Source organism: Solanum stenotomum, chromosome 8, assembly GCF_019186545.1.
Source record: "Solanum stenotomum isolate F172 chromosome 8, ASM1918654v1, whole genome shotgun sequence".
In the NCBI taxonomy this organism is placed as follows: Eukaryota; Viridiplantae; Streptophyta; class Magnoliopsida; order Solanales; family Solanaceae; genus Solanum; species Solanum stenotomum.
Window position 1 is genome coordinate 51,543,187 of NC_064289.1, and position 17,876 is coordinate 51,561,062.

Consider the following 17,876-nt stretch of genomic DNA (forward strand, 5'->3'; position numbering starts at 1 on the left):
GTTTTCAATATTTATCTCTATTTCAAATAGGAAGAAGGAAACAACTTATAACTGAGGTGTATTTTGATAAATAATTGGTGAACACATGATAATTCCGATAGCAAACTTACAAAAATATGATACTTGTAAGTGGTCGCTTTGATGATAGGTGAAACTAATGTGTTGTTAATGCGCTCGGTCAAATCTAGTAATTTTTGTTCAAACTTTGAATGTATAGTAAAAAAAATTCACCAAATATGTATAAATTACTAATTGAAAACAACCCAATAACTTAAAAAAACTAGAAATTCGAACTCATAAACTTCAAATTTTGGTTTGTCTCACGAACATTATCACTATGTATATATATATCCATCCTTTCCCCTTTCAAACAATCCCATTACTCTGTATTTCCCTCTTCTTTCCCTTTACACATCTCTTCATTTCTCTCGAAAGAAACAACAAAACTTTCTTGGAAAAAACAACAAACTACAAATGAAGACTCCCTTTTTCTCATCATCAAAATCATCTTCACATAATTATTCATCATCATCCACCTCTTTTTCTGAATCTTTAATGGAAGAAACAATACAAAATTCTCAATCAATTATCAAGAAATGGGATCTCGACGCGTCCTCTGTCTCTACCTCTACCTCTTATAACAGAGTCGCAAATCTCTTTCGCGACAACCCTTTAGAAGCCAAACGCCTTCTTGAATCCGTTAACGATTTACAACACGCGATGCAGTTCGTTATTAAAGATAATTCCACCTCTAAACTACTCGTTCGAGCTCATAATCTCATTCAAATTGCTATTAAGAGACTCCAGAAAGAATTCTACACTATTTTATCGGGTAGTAGCTACTTTCTTGATCATGAAACGGTGTCGTCATCAAGAGCTTCAAAATCATCAATGGAAGACGAAGTTTCGGAATCTGTCATGGCTGATTTGAAAGCCATTGCTGATTGTATGATTTGTGCTGGTTATGGAAGAGAATGCGTAAAATTATACAAAGTTAATCGAAAATCAGTCATCGATGAAACTCTGTTTTACTTGGGGATTGAAAAATTGAATTCTTACCAAGTTCAGAAAATGGATTGGGAATTAATGGAGATGAAAATCAAGAATTGGTTGAGCTCTGTAAAGATTGCTGTCAATGCTCTGTTTCGCGGAGAACGAATTCTCTGTGATTATGTATTCTCTTCCTCTGTAAACATTAGAGATTCGTGTTTCTCAGAGATTGCTAATGATGGTGCTCTTACTCTGTTCGTGTTCCCGGAAATGGTGATGAAGTTCAAGAAGTTATCTCCGGAGAAAATGTTTAGAGTCTTGGATATCTATGAAATTATTTGTGAGCTTTGGGTTGAGCTCGAATCGATATTCACCTTTGATTCAATGGCGGTAGTCAAAGCTCAGGCAATGGCATCACTGGGTAAGCTCGGTGATGCCATAAGAGCTATGTTGTCTGAGTTTGAAACCGCCGTTCAAAAAGATTCCTCGAAGGTGGTTCTTGGTGGTGGAATTCACCCGTTAACTCAATATGTCATGAACTATCTTGTTTTCCTTGGTGATTATAGTGGTGCGATTTCTGATATAGTCGTTGATTCCTCCCCTATGTCAATACAAATGTTGTCGGAGTCTTGCTACTTGAGTCCTACATCAGGGGACGGGGACTCTCCATCCTCCCCCATCGTAGTACGACTCACGTGGCTCGTGCTTGTCCTTCTATGTAAACTTGATGGTAAAGCACAACTATATAAGGACGTAGGGTTGTCCTATTTGTTCCTTGCGAACAACTTAAACTACGTCGTTTTGAAGGTTAGGGAATCGAACTTGAAGCTCCTACTTGGATCCGAATGGATTTCAAAGCACGAAATGAAGGTGAAAGAGTACATGTCAAAGTACGAGAGGACAGGGTGGAGCAAAGTAGTTACATCAATACCTGAGAATCTTACGACTGAAATATCATCGTCAGAACTGAAGGAATGCTTCATCAAATTCAACTCGAGTTTTGAGGAGGTGTATCGAAAACAAAGTTCATGGGTCATACCTGACCCAAAACTCCGCGACCACGTCAAAATATCATTGGCTAGTAAGATTATTTCGATATATCAAGCGTTTTACGAGACGTATCGAGGAGAATTGGACATCGGAACAGAGTCAATTATCCGATTTGCCCCCGATGATTTACAAAATTACTTATCGGATTTATTTCATGGTGCTTGTTTTTCGGATTCTAGTATGGGGTGGAGCAGGTCATATTCACCGTCCGTGTCAACATCAACATCAACATCATAAGGTCGATAAATTATGTGTATTTGAAAGTTTACGATGCAAAAGAGAAGAGTTTGTGTAGATAAAACAAAAAAAAATTATTTGTTAATTTGTATGTAATTAATTATGCATAGAAACGTTATACTGAATGGAACTGACCAACAAAACTAAATATATAAATCATTTTGTCTTTTACATATTTGTGTGTTTTTATTTGTTGTATTAAGTATTATTTTAGTAGAGTAGTTGACTAATTCCAATGAAAAATTAAAAGCTTGGACGGCTTCTTATAATAAATGTTCTTTTCGATAGGCAAAAAATGAACGTTAAGATTGAGAAAGAAAAAAAAAGATGTTTTAAAATAGTAGTTAAATTTTGGCATGACATGTTAGATAGTACCTAGACAAATGAAGATTTTCATAGGGATCTCTGAAATAGATGGTGGTTAATAAAGAATTTTTTTATTGTAATCTTTTTGTATGAATACTACGTCGAACATTAAAACTTGTGATTGGTGGTAAAATATTGATTCGTTCGTTCAGACCTAATTTGATTTTCATAGAGTTTTTGAGATATTTTTTTATGAAGTTTTGTTGGTATAAAATTAAAAATATGTTAAATATAGCAAACTATTCTTTTTATTTTATGATTTTAAATTTGTAGTGCTGAAAAGTTGTAATTAAAAATTGCTAACAAGAAAAAGACATTCTTTTTAAAATGGATTAAAATGAAAGGAAACATAATAATGGAGTATAACTAAGTTTATTACAATGGCTATTTGTAAAAATTTCCAAAAAAAATAAAATCGTTGGGAAGGATTGTTTACTCAAAAGGATGTCATTATTATTACCTAAAAAAATAAATAATATAAGGACAATATAATATTTCTAGGAAATAAATATATATGGACGTCATTATGTTAATGATTATGTTTACGTGTGCTTATACTGATAAAAGAAAACACAAGCGTTTTTAATTGAATGAAAATTCGTGCTCCATCTTAGATTTTTTCTTGACATGTTAATATTATTCTTTTGGAAATTTTAATAGCTCAGTTGATTATTTATGTAAATTTTTATCTTATTAGTAAAATTTCAATTTTCACCTTATAATTCTCTCGCCTATTTTCCTTTCCCATACACTCAATTTAAAAAATAAAACTCCTTCAACTTAGATATATTAGTAATACATACAATACAATATAGGTTTCAAATATTTTATTTTGGGTGAAAAGGACGCATTATATTTCTAAGGGATAATTGGATACGAAAGAAAATATTTTCCTAAAAATCCAAAGAATCATGAATGAGAGCATAATATAGTTGGAAAAAATTTCACCCCATCTCATTAGTTATACTATCTATATATACACAAGAAAATAACAGAATTCCTAATTCCCCTACCCAAATCCTAATACATTAGGCCTAGAATTCCTATTAATGTGACACCTTATTAAAGATATTATGAGTGGAAACATAACTAGAAAAAGTAGTTTTATCTCGAATATAATGACAATTTACTTCAATATGTGTGATTCGTTCATTAAAGGTCGAATTTCAGACAATATGCAATGCTTCTTGGTTGTCATCGTACAATCGGAGAACATAAAGAAACATTCTTAAACTATAATATCTCGTTTAATTTTATCCAACTCTTTTCGTTTCTCTTGTTTGATAAGGCATTTTGGAGTGATGAATTTTGTTTATTCATCACATAAGTAGTTCATCTTTAATTACTACTAATGAACTTAATTATATAAGATTGCTCTAAATATTTTGTAATCACATGTTTCTGAGGGTTATTTTTCTATTGAAATTTCTCATTTATATATATTCAGTGACTATTTTCACAAATATTTTGATTGAATCAGTGTAAAAAAATAGGGTAAAAATCATGTTTTATCCTAGTGGAAAATGGACTAAAAACGATTTCAAATACATTGGTATATTGATGAAATGGACTAAAAATGAAAAAAACAATTGAAACAGAGAAAATTGAAAATCGACTAAAAACTTGTCCTTTTTAAAATGGACTAAAAACAAAAAAATAAAAATTGAAAATATTGGTGAGAACGAAGTTTTATAGTTAAAACTTCGTAAAAGTTACTCCCAATTCCAAGTACCTAGGTCTAAAACTTATGAAGACGTTGATAGTTCAAATTTAGGACATACATTTTTAAAATTAGGTCTTGACAAGCACAAGTTATATGTCATACTTGGAGCACATTAATAACAACACTTTGTGTACTTGTGTAAACAAAATTTGTCATACGTGAGGCAAAATTGTAACAAATAACATTTTGATTCTAAAAAAAATAAGGAAAAGATATCTAATTCCTAGCATGACCCGGCCCAAAAACCAAAATTCCTATTATAAATACTAATTTGATTTATAGTTTGAAATAATTACATATTGTCTCACTAATTAATAATTTTATGCTAGACTTTAAGTTAGATACATGGAATCACACTAGATATATGTATATGTAACACCAGATACATTCTGAAATATAGATACATAGGAAGAGAGGCGATTGAGAGAGGGAGAGAGGCAAGCGACAAAGAAGAGAGACGATCGTGATAGGAGAGAGACGAGCGAGAGTGTAAGTGTATCCAAGATACATGTGAATCACATTTGGATACAGGGTATCTGCTATAAGTGTATCTGAGTATGCCAGATACATATATCTAGCAAAGTAAATGTGGTACAAAAGGTAATTTCAAAAACTAGAGTAAAAGCGCATAATTAGGCCTAGAACTAATGGAATTTGTGTTATTTTTTAGGAGAAACTACATAATTAGACATACTTAATTACCATATTTACTATTATTACCTATACTTTCAAAATATTACGTATTTTATCACTAATTAAGAGTTTTCTACCATATATTAAGGAAGATGCATTTAGATACATGCATTTTTGTTATCAAATACACTAAAATAGGGGGAGATGCGAGTGAGATGGGGAGGGAGGCGAGTGAGATTTGTTATGATCTAAGATACATGTTAATCACACTAGATACATGTATCTGATGTGATTCGCATGTATATGGGACACTAGATACATAAGAGAGTGACGATCGAGATGAGAGAGAGGCGAGTGAGATTTGTTATGTATCTTAAATACATGCGAATTCACTTGAATACAATGTATTAAGAACAAATTACACCTAATTTTGACCTCATGTATTTTGAGATACATGTATTTGAACGTATCTGATTGCACTAAAATTTGAGAAAATATGTTATATTGCAAATTAGAGTGTATCTAAGTAATTAGCTCCTAAACTAGTGGAATTTATCCAAGTTTCTCTTTAAAATAATTAAATTGGCCTAGATGAGTCATGAGTATTTTATGTACTTGTAAATTGGGTCTATTTTGATTAGGAGGCCCAAATTGGTGAGCCTAATCAATATAGCATGAAACACAAAATGAAAATGAAAAGCTGAAGAACAAAAAAAAAAAACAAGCAAAACATTTTGTGGCTGCTGGGATTCGAGCCCAGGTCTCCACGGCCACAACGTGGAATTCTTACCACTAAACTACAGCCACTACACGACAAATTTCTCCAACTTCCTATATTTTGACTTTCATCTTTGATATTTGATACTCTTTCTTATCAATTTGTTTGGCTTGATTCGATGTACAACCTTTAAACTAATGAATATTCGACATGAATTCAGAACTTTTTTGAAATAAAAAAAAAAATACATTATGAATCACAGTATCTAATACTAATGTACAATATTTAGTACTAAATAATTTGAAAGAGTTGTAAAAAGAAAAATATCCTTTGAGTTTCCAAAAATAATTAAGACAAACAAATTGAAACGGAGGAGAAATAATACACAAACTCAGTTACATAAAGGTTACACCAACATATGATATTTTCACAGACAATGGACTTATCATTTACCTCATGCTATTGGTTTTGTAATTGGCATAATACATAAATTGGACCCTAAACTTGACTTCAAATTTTAAGTATGACCTCTAACTTTCATAGTGCACAAGTAGGCACTTTAACTATCCAATTCTTAAACAAAAAAACACGCGAATCCAACAGCCAAATTGTGTGATATACAAACGCTCCTACGTGGCTTATTGAGCCACTCAGTGGCTGCCACGTAATTAAAGAATTACACGTATTTTATAATTAAAAAAAAGAATAAATTAAAATACAAAAGGGTAGGGTCGTATTATAGCTTTTTTTACACAATGACAAAAAAAAATGAGAAGCCATTACATAAAAAACGACCAGAAATTGTGCACAAAAAGAGAAAAAAAGCTTGAGTACTAGAATTAGGAAGAAGAAGAAAAATGGGATTTTGATTTGAAAAAAAATAAAGATATATTTAAAAGGGATTCATTAAGGGTAAAATTGTCATTTTCGCTTTTTTTTACTGTTGTGGGCCTCGAAAAATACCCCTGACGCGCCTGAATTGCGTCTCAACCACGCGTCATGCCAGGTTGGATTCGTGTGTTTTTTTGTTTAAGAATTGGATAGTTAAAGTGCCTACTTGTGCACTTTGAAAGTTAGAGGTCATACTTAACATTCGAAGTCAAGTTTAGGGTCTAATTTATGTATTATGCCTTTGTAATTTGATCTCCAAGTTTAGGACGATTGAGTCAAAAAAATGTTCCCTTTTTTTTTGTTAGCCTACTCAGTGTCCGATACTCACATTTAATTTTTGTACTAATTCGAATCCGCCACTAATGCTTGGAGTAGCTTTCCTGGAAAATGAACTGAGTCGAACTTATTTTGGTCCATTGATCGATTCATCTTAACAACAAATATAAAGCAGAAACTTTTCTTCCACAAGCCCAGACACAGTGGTCTTAATAGCATCCATAGTGTATCTGCCTATACAAGAAATTCAGCACTCAAGAGTCATATTATATAAAACCTGTCATCTTTTTTCCATAAAGTAATGCAATATACTATCTGTTTTGGTTCTGCCAAGATAAAACTGTAGTTCGTTTCTCGAGAGAGATAACAACTCCACCAAAGCTGAGTCTTTCTGTAGCACCGAAAAATGGGGAAGAAAAACTCAGTACTTCTATAGCTTATGGGTGTCTATTTCAACAATAGTGAATACCTGAGGCCGGTTGTTAAAATGTGTTTCAAATCTTGGATTCAAGTTGTTAAATACCAACCAGAAAGCTAGTCTTCCACGCGGAGTCCCTACAATAGAAGTCCTATCTATTCCACCTTTAGTTAGTTTTATCTCAGAGAGGGCAAAGTCAAATCAGTTGTACTGCAAACATCGGAATCCTTCAAGGTCTTGCTATGGATTTCCTTTTGGCGGACTTGAAGCTCTATTTTCTGTGTTCTCCAAAGTTAACGGTGGTTTCTTTTTAGTATTTAAGAAGCTTCTTGCATAAAGGGCCCCAAAGACGATAACCTGAAAAAAATAATGAAATTAACCGTAAAACAACTTTCTCCCCAAATAAAACAAAAAAACTGAAAGTTTCAGCTTCCAAAGCCAAGAGACAATGAAGTAAATGCTTACAGCTCCAACGCATTGCTCCCAGCTGAGGGGATGGCCAAACCACAAGCATGACAGCAAAATGCTCAACAACTACATCAATTTAATCGAGCATCATCAGTATTGGTTAGGCACAAGGCCACCAAGGGTGCACTTGGTAAGACAGAAGTCATTTTCCTAGGATTGAAAATATTTATGGTGTTTGGTTTGTGAGTGAAAAACATTTTCCAGAAAAAATAATCTATTAAAAATCAATAATAATATCAGCTAACTGGTGAGTGTTTTGATGAAACTTTTGAATGCTAGAGACTAATATTAGATAGTCGTAAGGAAAATGACTTTCATGCAGAACAGAACTGGCAATAGCTGGGACATCCATGCCATCTCAGGAGATTGGTACAGGATTGAGAGGTGGATAGTCTATTAAGTCTGCTGCCCAAACTGGACTAGCACCATAGTAGAAGACACAACAAGACTCTGTGAAAGAATGCTACACTCTCGAAATGGGATAATTGACTCTTGGCCTAATATGGAGGAAAAAATTACCACCCAAAGTTTATCTGCTTCAGCTAGATTACCTTAAATGAAGATCGTCTTTCACAAGATACCCTCAACAGAAGGGAGCTTTTAGTTTGTTAACAGATGTCATACGTGCCAAAATAGTTCTAAGACACTTGACCATCTTTTCGTACATTGTGCAATCATTGCTGACCTGGGGAACATGTTTTTATTTTTGGACTTCACTGGGTCATGCCACATAATGTGAAAGAGGCCTATGCTAGTTGTAGACTATGGAGAGTAATAAAAACATCAAGAAGACTTGGTTAATGATCCCTGCAATAATTTTTCTTTTTTGGGTATTGTGGACAGATAGGAATTGAAGAGGTTTTGATGGAATCTCAATGCCTAATCACTCCATCAAAGCTAGATGTTTACTAGCACTGACCATTTTCCGGACTTTGTTAGCTCCCTAGTCATAACTTGATATACAGTTATAAAGAGATAATTTGTTGCATCTTTTTGCCTACTCTGTACTTTTGTACTATTGCATCTTTCTTGATGTCTTTCAATTAACGAAATACCTTCACCCAAAAAAAAAAACTTCCACCCATAAGTGAGGGAAGTCATTTTTCTCCCTTTTGATAGAAAATGTAAACCATCGAAAATGACCTGGAAGTCATTTTCCCCTTCCCTCATATCAAACACATCCTAAGTGGAGAGCATAACACTTTCTCAAACCCTTGAACTATTTCTTATTACCTGTCTTGTGGTCATAATGGTTGCAAAGGTTAGAGCACCAAATGTGCGGATTGTGTACGAAATGAAGAATTGACTAGCTGTTGCTACCTGTAACAAAGAACGTAAACAGATATAATTACATTTTAATGACAGAAACGAGTCTGCACAATTTGGCAGAGAACAGAGAATCTCCATTTAAGAAAATCAAGAGTTATCTATTTTAAAACAACTTACAGTCGAAAGCAGAGCAATGTCAAAGAAACAATCATGATGGCGAGATACAAAATCAATTGCCATGAGAAGATTTCCTTGCATGATCATACCTAAATGGGAAATAAAACACTAGTCATATCTAGTCATTAGAACATAAACTAGATAAACATTCTTAACACAAACTTGGGATACCCATAAACATTTAAAATGTGTCATTCAACTGAATATCCTGCCTAACAAAAAAAAAAAGACAATACAGTAGGAGCTGCTGAATATCATTGAACCTTACATTCTTAAGTAGCTGTCAAGAATTTCTGCACTTGTGAATGCAGATCTCTGGGATGGAGTTCCATCCACAATCATGTAATAGAAAGCTCAAATAATATGCAGTACACAGCATGGATGTTATTACGAACATTGAGGATAATTGGAAGGCACATAGTGCTATGAATAGTCAAAATTTTGGATCTAAACTTAAACATAATTCAAGGCCAAACACACTTGAGCTTGGAAGCTAACCAAGCCATCATACTCATCAGCTGTTGCATGAATTTGCATTTCAGATAATTTATAGAATCAATTTAAATGTTATCAGCAACTATCTACAACAACAACAACAAACCCAATGTAATCCCACAAGTGGGGTCTGGGGAGGGTAGTGTGTACGCAGACCTTACCCTATCTTGTGGAGGAAGAGAGGTTATTTTGCGATAGACCCTCGGCTCAAATAAAGAAAAAGAAAGCATTTCAAAGCAGTTTGGGAAAAAAGAAAGTGTGAAAGTGAAGCAGCCAGGGTAAATAGTAAGGAAGGATTGCATAGCATTCTAAAAGAAAAACAATAACAATAGCTAAATAATACGATAACCAAAGTACAAGAAACAACATATAGCAACAGAGATCGAAGAACAAGAAACTACGAGAATAACACTAATACTACTGGTATGAAAGGAGAAGCAGATATGGTGCTCCAAACTACCAAAAGCCCTATCCGACAAGAGAGTGAGGCAACACTCAACCAACAACTAACCATCTACCGTGATTTATACGTCTTCTCAGCAAACCATGGAAATTATTGGAGATGACAAGCTTAGTGAGAAGACATGGAAAATAACAAAATAGTTAAATTTGTAGAGAAGTGTTCAGCAGCTAGTCCGGTAATCTTTGTAGATGTAAGATTGAAATTTTTTTTAACCCTGGTGTTAGGGTTGCACGCACTTCGACTAATTCCAGAGGATGGGAAGAAATCACCTAGTGTTTTTGTCTCCGCTAGGATTTGAACCCGAGATCTCATGGTTCTCAACCCACTTCATTGACCACTAGGCCACACCCTTGAGTGCGTAATAATGAATCTTAATATCAACTCCAACACACTACTCATTAGTTGCAGAAACTGGTTTTGCAACTGCAATAATTGAGATCTTACCAGTGAAACTAAGAAGACAAGAACAGACAGTTGTGTAGAATATCTGAGTGTGTATTTCCATATCATAGCCTTTAAAAAGTTTATCCTGGAATGTGCTCGTAAATCCATCAAACCTGTGAGATCAAATGCTTTATTAAAACCTTGTTTCAGAAGCTAACAAACTACTATTCAATTCTAAGATAACAAAATTTCTCCTTTTAATAAAAACTAATGAAAGAGAACTGAATAAGGGTATATTTGCCTCTTAAGTTGGAATTTTGTATCTGCTTGTGGGGTGAAGTTTTGATATTTTTATTTTTGACTCCTATCTCAAAATAACTCATCAGCTAGTGAACAATTAAAAGAGCTTGTTGAGCAATAAGGTAAATAGAATTGTAAGAATTTGTTGCAAAAGCAAAAGAGATGGATTTGGTTCACCAGAAATCTAACAAAAGATGACTTTCTAGTTTCTATGTATTAAGTGTTAATCGTTCATACGGTCTATAAAGCACATTCTGATCTTTCTCCACCTTTGATTGACTTGGATGCTCCAATCATAGAGCATTAGGAGTCAGATTATTTTTTCTGGATATCTTAGCGAATAAGGTGAAAGACAGTATATCAAGGAAGGAAAAAGAGAGAACACTATAAGAACCTTTAAGATAAACAAAACTCATTCAAATACAAGATATGAGATAGAAAGCTTGAACCTAGTTTTATAGATCTCTGGCACACATTCTCAAGAAAGTCTCAAGTTAATCGAATCCAGCTGATTCTCTTAACATTCATTAATTCAATGACCAAAGGTTTAAAATGTTGGATTATATCAATTCATACCCAAGATAGCCCATCATAAGAGAAACTCCCCAAATGGTGCTCTCCCTTTCTCTACCGTATGGGCTAGTGTCCCCTTCTGCCTAGAACCAAAAACAAACTGTAAAAATATTGCCTCGAGGATATAACTGCACAGGAAAATATATTCTGAACACTACCCAGCACAAACACGTGTGCCAGAAACAATAATCTTGTTAGTAAGTCCGTATATTAGTTTGGAGAATCAGCCGCTAGAACATAATTCTGTTTCGGGCTAATAAATTGTACTCCCTCTAGTCCATGTTAAGTGAATTGTTGGGACTTCTTTCATAGTTCAAAATAAGTGAATAATTCAAAGTTCAAGAAAATTGTCGGGACTTTTTTCCATATTTAACCTTCATTTAATAAGGTTCTTAACTACTTTACATTTTCTAGGAGACTAGTTTTGAAATAATCAAAAGGGTAATAGTGGAAAGTAGCCTTTAATTTATGTCCTTAAGCATTTTCCTTAAAGGGCGTGCAATACCCCAACAATTCACTTAATATGGACTAGAAGGATAAAATACCTGGCTTCAAAACAGTCCCTCAACAAGGTAAACAGTATAATGTCATGCAATCGTTCATTCGAAAGATATGGAATCAGTAAACTATTTGTTCTGGTGTTTCAGGTCAGCATGAAAGTTCTAGGGAGCCAGTAGGTGCAGTAGAAGCTGCCCATTTAATGTCTTCCCAATAAAAGAGTGTAGGAATTTCAACCCAGTAATCCCTCATTCAGAGCTCGTAACATATTTAGGCCATTGCACCTGTCCATTAGACATGTATGTTTCCATACCTCCAAGTTTTTGGAGATCCAGTACAACAACTATACCTTAATCCCAAGCTCTATAGTTGGGGTTAGGTATAAAATCCCCTCTATCCATTTTGCTCCATTTGAAACAATATTTTTCCATTATCCAATAATTCAGGTTGTCTAGCACTAATAGTTATTTATATTTTCTAATGGCATACAAATGTAGAAGATTAAAATGACTCCAGCAAACATTGGACCTTACTGTAAGCTTATCAACATGATTGTGTCTTAATCCAGATGGTATCTCACATATATGGATCTTTTACTTCCATTGTGTTCTATTTTTCCCTAAATCTGCAAGATTCCCAGAGATTACAAGTCTTTTGAGACAACGTCTCCTCTGCTAAATCATGGCTACTAGAAAAGGTTAATACAAAGCAAAAGATTTATGAAGGATTCATGCAAAATAATTCCTATAATAATTTGGCTTAGTGGCAATTCAGAGAAACACAAAGGTGTTTAGAAGAAGACATTAGTTATTACCGGATATAGAATAAATAATGAACAGCCAAGTGTGACTAGGAATGCCACGAAATAGTCCTGTCCTTTGTACTTCTTTTGCATGATGATAGTGCCCCAGATCTGCATGAATACAAAAGGAAAAGTAAGATGAGTATCAAATTGGTAAGCATAGTCAATAGTGTTTTACTTGAATAAACAAAACATTGTAGGTGAGACAATGTATAACTACGAGATGCAAAGAGGCAGAATAACAAATGAAAAAAGGTTACTTTTAACTTAAGCAAATGAGGTGGTTTTTATTGAAATTATATGTCCTAAAATAGCCAAAAGAATACCTAGAAAACACCTTATAACTTTAGTTTTAGTGCTTCACAATTTTTTCATACAAATGGGCAAATTCACATTTCATTGTTTCAAAGTAGATGGATATGGTATCATGGGCCAGAAGTCACAGCTACAAGCCTCTGAACAGCAATGCCAACACTCAAACAAATTATATAATTGTAGCTGACTACATAATTCCAAACCAGTCTTACCAGGAACTATAAAAATTACATTTTCCAGCAATTACAACACAGCCTAAATGGCAAGTTAACTTACCATTACAGGTATCATTTTGGCACATTTTGCCAGGGTTTGAACAGGAAAGCTGACGTATTTGAGAGCCTGAGCAAGAATCAAAACTATCAGTACTTGTTAGAAATTACTTCACAATTGTCAAAGCTCTTTACATCTTATCTGTCCAAATCTTATATGTGTTTGTTTTTTCTTTTCACAATCTTCTTTGTTTAATGCTTACTATATGTATTCTCCTTTGTCTTTTACTTCATTTTCATGTAACCATAAGGAAGAAGATAAAACTTGCCTCGTACTGACAAGTTGTTGTAAGGATGTTAGACACAGAAACAATACAATACTTATGGAGTGGAGCTACAGGGTCCAATGCCTTCTTACTTGCCTGCAAATCAGAGAATTGGAGGCAAATGCTTAGTACGGTGTGTGACAAAATTCCCAAGAATCACTTGTCAAATACTGAAGACTTCATTCCCTGCCTCGTCAGGAGGCTCTCAAAAGAGATTGGAATCATGAAGGGTACATTTGCAGTATTAGATGAATAAGTCATCTGTGCTTATAGCCTGGAATTGTACCAGTAAAACTCCAGCAGAGACTGCAGAGGTGGTAATCCGATTGCAGAAGACAAGAAATAATGAGTATATAAAATAGTCTTTGTTTGGTCCATAAGGAACTCTCATGATCTTTTCCTGCAAGAACAAATTTCATCATCATGTCAAGGAAATAAAAATATGCAATATCCAACTTAAACGCAAAAATGTGTTGCTTTATAAATATGGGATTAAACATGAGATCAACGTAACCAGTTGAACAGCGCATAGATGCTGCTATACTTATAGATGCCATTTCTCTGAAATATGCAGCTAAAGAAACAAAGTGCAGACGAAACCTCAAATTACTTGTGTTAACTGGTGAAGATGCCCTTTTGTACTAAGTTGTATCTTCAATTTAAGAAACTGGAGAAGAGGATATAGATCAAGGAATTGAATGCTACAAAGATCATTGTCAACAATTGCTTCCTACGTGATCACATCAGTCCTTCATTTTTGGTGCGCAGGGGGGTATAAGTTACTATGAGTCTATTTAACATGTAAACTCTGGAAGTAAAAGAAAGAAAATGCAGCAGATTTTGCATGAGAATCAATTGAAAACAGAAAAGAGACATAAACACAGAGAGAAGAGTTGTTTTATGTGTAATACTGGTAAGCTCCCTAAGTAGAATCTAGATGACTATATTGCACAATGTGGCTCCCACTGTAAAACCCAAATGATGTCTAAATTACAACATACTCGGGTTAAGTGTTAGTTAGGGCGCATATAGCCTAAGCACTTGAACTTTGGAAATGGACATAGGAATAAAATTTGCAAAAATGATAACTGCTAAAGAGAATAAGTGAATGTAGACTACTTATTAGTTATTAATGAAAGAACCTAAAATTTTGTAGTTTTCCTTTATGCTAATTTGTTTTATAGCATGCTAAATATAGTATTATGCTCTATGCCTCTCCTCCATATGCTCCCCTTCAATTCTTTTTCTTTTTCCTTTTCTTTTTTGGTAGAAATAGAAGAAGGTGAGTTAGAACTCTAATTCAAGAGCCCTTACTCAAAAGGGCTTCTCTTCCTCTTAATGTCAGAAGTCAAATGGTTCAGTCTACTTGGAGCAACTGGGCCAGACAATATTGATAGCAAAGTTTTTGTGGTAAGGTACAAAGCTTTTTGCCTGGGTCTCTGACAAACGTACTCAACTGGCACAAATAGAATGGCTCATCCAATGAGTGATGACACTAGCGAGTAAACTGCAAAACGGTCTTGCTAGGTATAATCCAAGCTGATTAGTTAGTTATAATTAGCTCATATATGAGTTATTTTCTCGGTTTCGGTTGCTTGACTCAATAATGCCCTTCAAAGTCACAGACTCCATCGTTAGGGAATGGTTGAAAACTGGAATTACACAATTGTAGCTACTCACTATGTTTTGGAAAGTCATTACACACATATAAATTGACTGTACACAACATAGATCTCATAGCCACTGCCCATTCATGACAAGCCCTACACTATTGCTTGTAAGAGAAATGTTGAAGAGCCGGGACCCCCAGTTATCCCGCTGAAACAGTTCCATACTCATCATCTATGGATTGGTTTGAAGAGAGAATAACCCTCCATCTTTGAGTTCTTCTTGAAACATCACACATGAAGTGATGGTAACTTTAGCAGCTTTATTTAAGTAATCTCTCAAATGAGTATGTCAGATGTGTTACATGAGATCCATACTTCCAAAATACTGTATAGGCAGATGAATAAAGTGACGTAGCTCAATCATACTGACTTGTATTGGCACAATTTTTGCAGAGAGAAATATCTCAATAGCTCTTTTGCATGTATATTTCTCATACATGAAGTGTTTGTGCCTCTTTTAACTTGCTTATCTAGAGATTCTTTAGAAGAGAACTTTTCCTGCAGGCCTCTTCTGACTATATAATGCACTTATAAGAGTTTATTTAGAACAGAACTTGTCCTGCAGGACACCCGCACCTTGTGGCTTCCTCTGTAAAATCCTTTGGGCCCCTTGAAAGCACAAATCTTGAGTACTAAAAGAATTTGAAACATTAATGCAATACTATAACTACACGAAACAACAAATAGTAATAGAAATCGAAGAAAAAGAAACTACAAGATTAATACTACGACTAGTAGTAGGACAACAAGACAATGCACGCGTACCTACTAGTATAGACGCACTTCTACCTACTAACCTTCTTCCCTAATTCGTGTCCTCCACACCTATCTATCTAAGACCGTGTCCTTGATAAGCTGCAACTGCGTCATATTCTGTTTAATCACCTCCCCCCAATATTTCTTCTATCTACCTCTACCTATCCATAGCCAAATCATGAAGGAACAAGTCCTTTAAAATAAATAAATTGAAAATGCTTTACACTAAAATTTAATACCAAAAACGTTCCTTTCATTGATTCCTAATAAGAAATGGAACACTTAAACTTCTAGAATTAGCAAAATTAAAGCATATTAGGCAAGAACTAGCCCAATGCTCTAAAAGCTTAAATACCCAAAGCTATTCCTCCATTTCATCCTGTTGCATACTTAACATCAAAAGCTTTTCGGATTATCAAATTTGTTACAAGAATCTACATATTCAACCCAAACTTTAAGGCAATGAGTAGAATGGTTGTCCAATCCTTTTTCAACTCCTTTAGATGCACTTGCTTATTCAATGAGAGCCTTTTATATATAACTCAATGTCCTTCTGCAAGTGTAACCTAAATCTGAGGTTCACACACGACTCCATGCAGAGCTACGAGTATGAATATTGGTGTGCCAAAGGTTGCCAACTTGCCCTAGTAAAGAATCTAAATATTTAAACCAAAAACTAGCGGCAATGAGTCGAGTCGACCAAGACCTTTAAAAACCCTTTCTATTTCTTTGTATATTCGATGTCAGATAAACAACTCAACAATGTTCCAACGCATTAGACAAAAACGTCTTAAAATGCTCTACGTAGTATACACTAATAACTAAAGCTTATTTTTCCCCTTTTTATGTCAATTACATATGAATAAGTTACCAAAGTTGCAAGTATATCCCCCTCACATTCCTTATAACTTACGGTCATACGTAGTACTCTCTTCCTAAAACCCTTAACAATATTGTACAATTACATTTACCACTCCTACCAAAATAAGTACCGAGCAATACAATGATACTTAAAGCAATTATACATTTTCATAATGTAGAACATACTCTATTTGTTTCACTTTATTTGACATTCTTTCCGTTTAAGAACATCCCAACGTGATTGCACCATTTCTTTTCAATCAAACTATCCCTAGTTCCAATCATTCAAATTAAACAAAATTCAAACTACAAAAGTTGATGTGATACTTTTTATATCAATCCGACTTTGCAACCATCAATTTGATATTTTCTCTCGCTACCACTGAAATAATACATTAGTCAAAATGAATATCTCAAACTCCATGCTCAGTCAAATAGAGTCATTTAAATTGAAATACATACAAAGTTTGATCACGCTTATTTCTAATTACATAAAATATGTAATGAAGATGATGATTTTGAGAAATATGCCTGTAATATTCCGTAGATGACGAGAGTAGACATGATTCCGCCCACAGCAAAAACTCCTTTGAAAAGCTTGTTGTCCTTCAACGGCGGCGATAGTGGCTCCGCCATATCCATCCAATCTACCCACCGCAGCCACCTCTATATACAATACAACACACAAAACACCTATGCGCAGCTGTGTGTGTTTCGTTTTACGTTATATAAATGTAAAAAAGGGATAAAGGAGAAAGTGAAACATGAAGATCACTACGGATGAGAAGTCTACGGAAGGTCGCCGGAGTCCCGTTCTGCAGATCGCCGGTGATTTTACTCCGGGAGGGAAGTGGAGAATGAGGTTTTAGACCGAGGGGAAATGACCGCTTTCCTCTTTTTGATGTTCCGTTTTCGAATATCTTTTTTAATTTATTTTTTCGGTAATTACTGTGGGACACGTCAGATGAATGGGACCCACTCTGAGACTGTAACGGTCAGGACACA

The 17,876-nt window shown here is 34.5% G+C and overlaps 2 protein-coding genes and 1 non-coding gene across 3 annotated transcripts; 1 reads left to right on the top strand and 2 right to left on the bottom strand.

Moving 5' to 3' along the window:
- The first annotated feature begins 474 nt into the window (after positions 1 to 474).
- On the top strand, positions 475 to 2,277 carry LOC125875224 (exocyst complex component EXO70H1-like). Its single transcript, XM_049556327.1, has one exon. It carries the CDS (start codon positions 475 to 477, stop codon positions 2,275 to 2,277), a length of 1,803 nt encoding a protein of 600 aa, XP_049412284.1.
- A 3,457-nt stretch (positions 2,278 to 5,734) lies between these two features.
- On the bottom strand, positions 5,735 to 5,806 carry TRNAH-GUG (transfer RNA histidin (anticodon GUG)). Its single transcript has one exon. It is a non-coding gene; the product is annotated as a tRNA-His (tRNA).
- Positions 5,807 to 7,150: 1,344 nt separating this feature from the next.
- On the bottom strand, positions 7,151 to 17,752 carry LOC125875236 (UDP-galactose/UDP-glucose transporter 5B-like). The gene is made up of 11 exons (XM_049556338.1): positions 17,403 to 17,752; positions 13,871 to 13,984; positions 13,588 to 13,680; positions 13,323 to 13,388; positions 12,744 to 12,842; positions 11,435 to 11,514; positions 10,619 to 10,731; positions 9,217 to 9,305; positions 9,004 to 9,090; positions 7,768 to 7,836; positions 7,151 to 7,659 (listed from the first exon to the last, which is right to left on the bottom strand). Exons 1-11 carry the CDS (start codon positions 17,511 to 17,513, stop codon positions 7,543 to 7,545), a joined length of 1,038 nt encoding a protein of 345 aa, XP_049412295.1. The 5' UTR covers positions 17,514 to 17,752; the 3' UTR covers positions 7,151 to 7,542.
- Positions 17,753 to 17,876: the final 124 nt, after the last annotated feature.

What these genes read in the sequence shown, in the direction of transcription:
- LOC125875224 (XM_049556327.1), top strand. Translation starts at nt 475, where the DNA reads ATGAAGACTCCCTTTTTCTCATCATCAAAATCATCTTCACATAATTAT.
- LOC125875236 (XM_049556338.1), bottom strand. Translation starts at nt 17,513, where the DNA reads ATGGATATGGCGGAGCCACTATCGCCGCCGTTGAAGGACAACAAGCTT. An exon ending in TCTCTGCTGGAGTTTTACTG is followed by an intron (nt 13,681 to 13,870) that starts GTACAATTCCAG and finishes TCTGATTTGCAG; the next exon opens with GCAAGTAAGAAGGCATTGGA. An exon ending in CCATTATGACCACAAGACAG is followed by an intron (nt 7,837 to 9,003) that starts GTAATAAGAAAT and finishes AAATTGATGTAG; the next exon opens with TTGTTGAGCATTTTGCTGTC.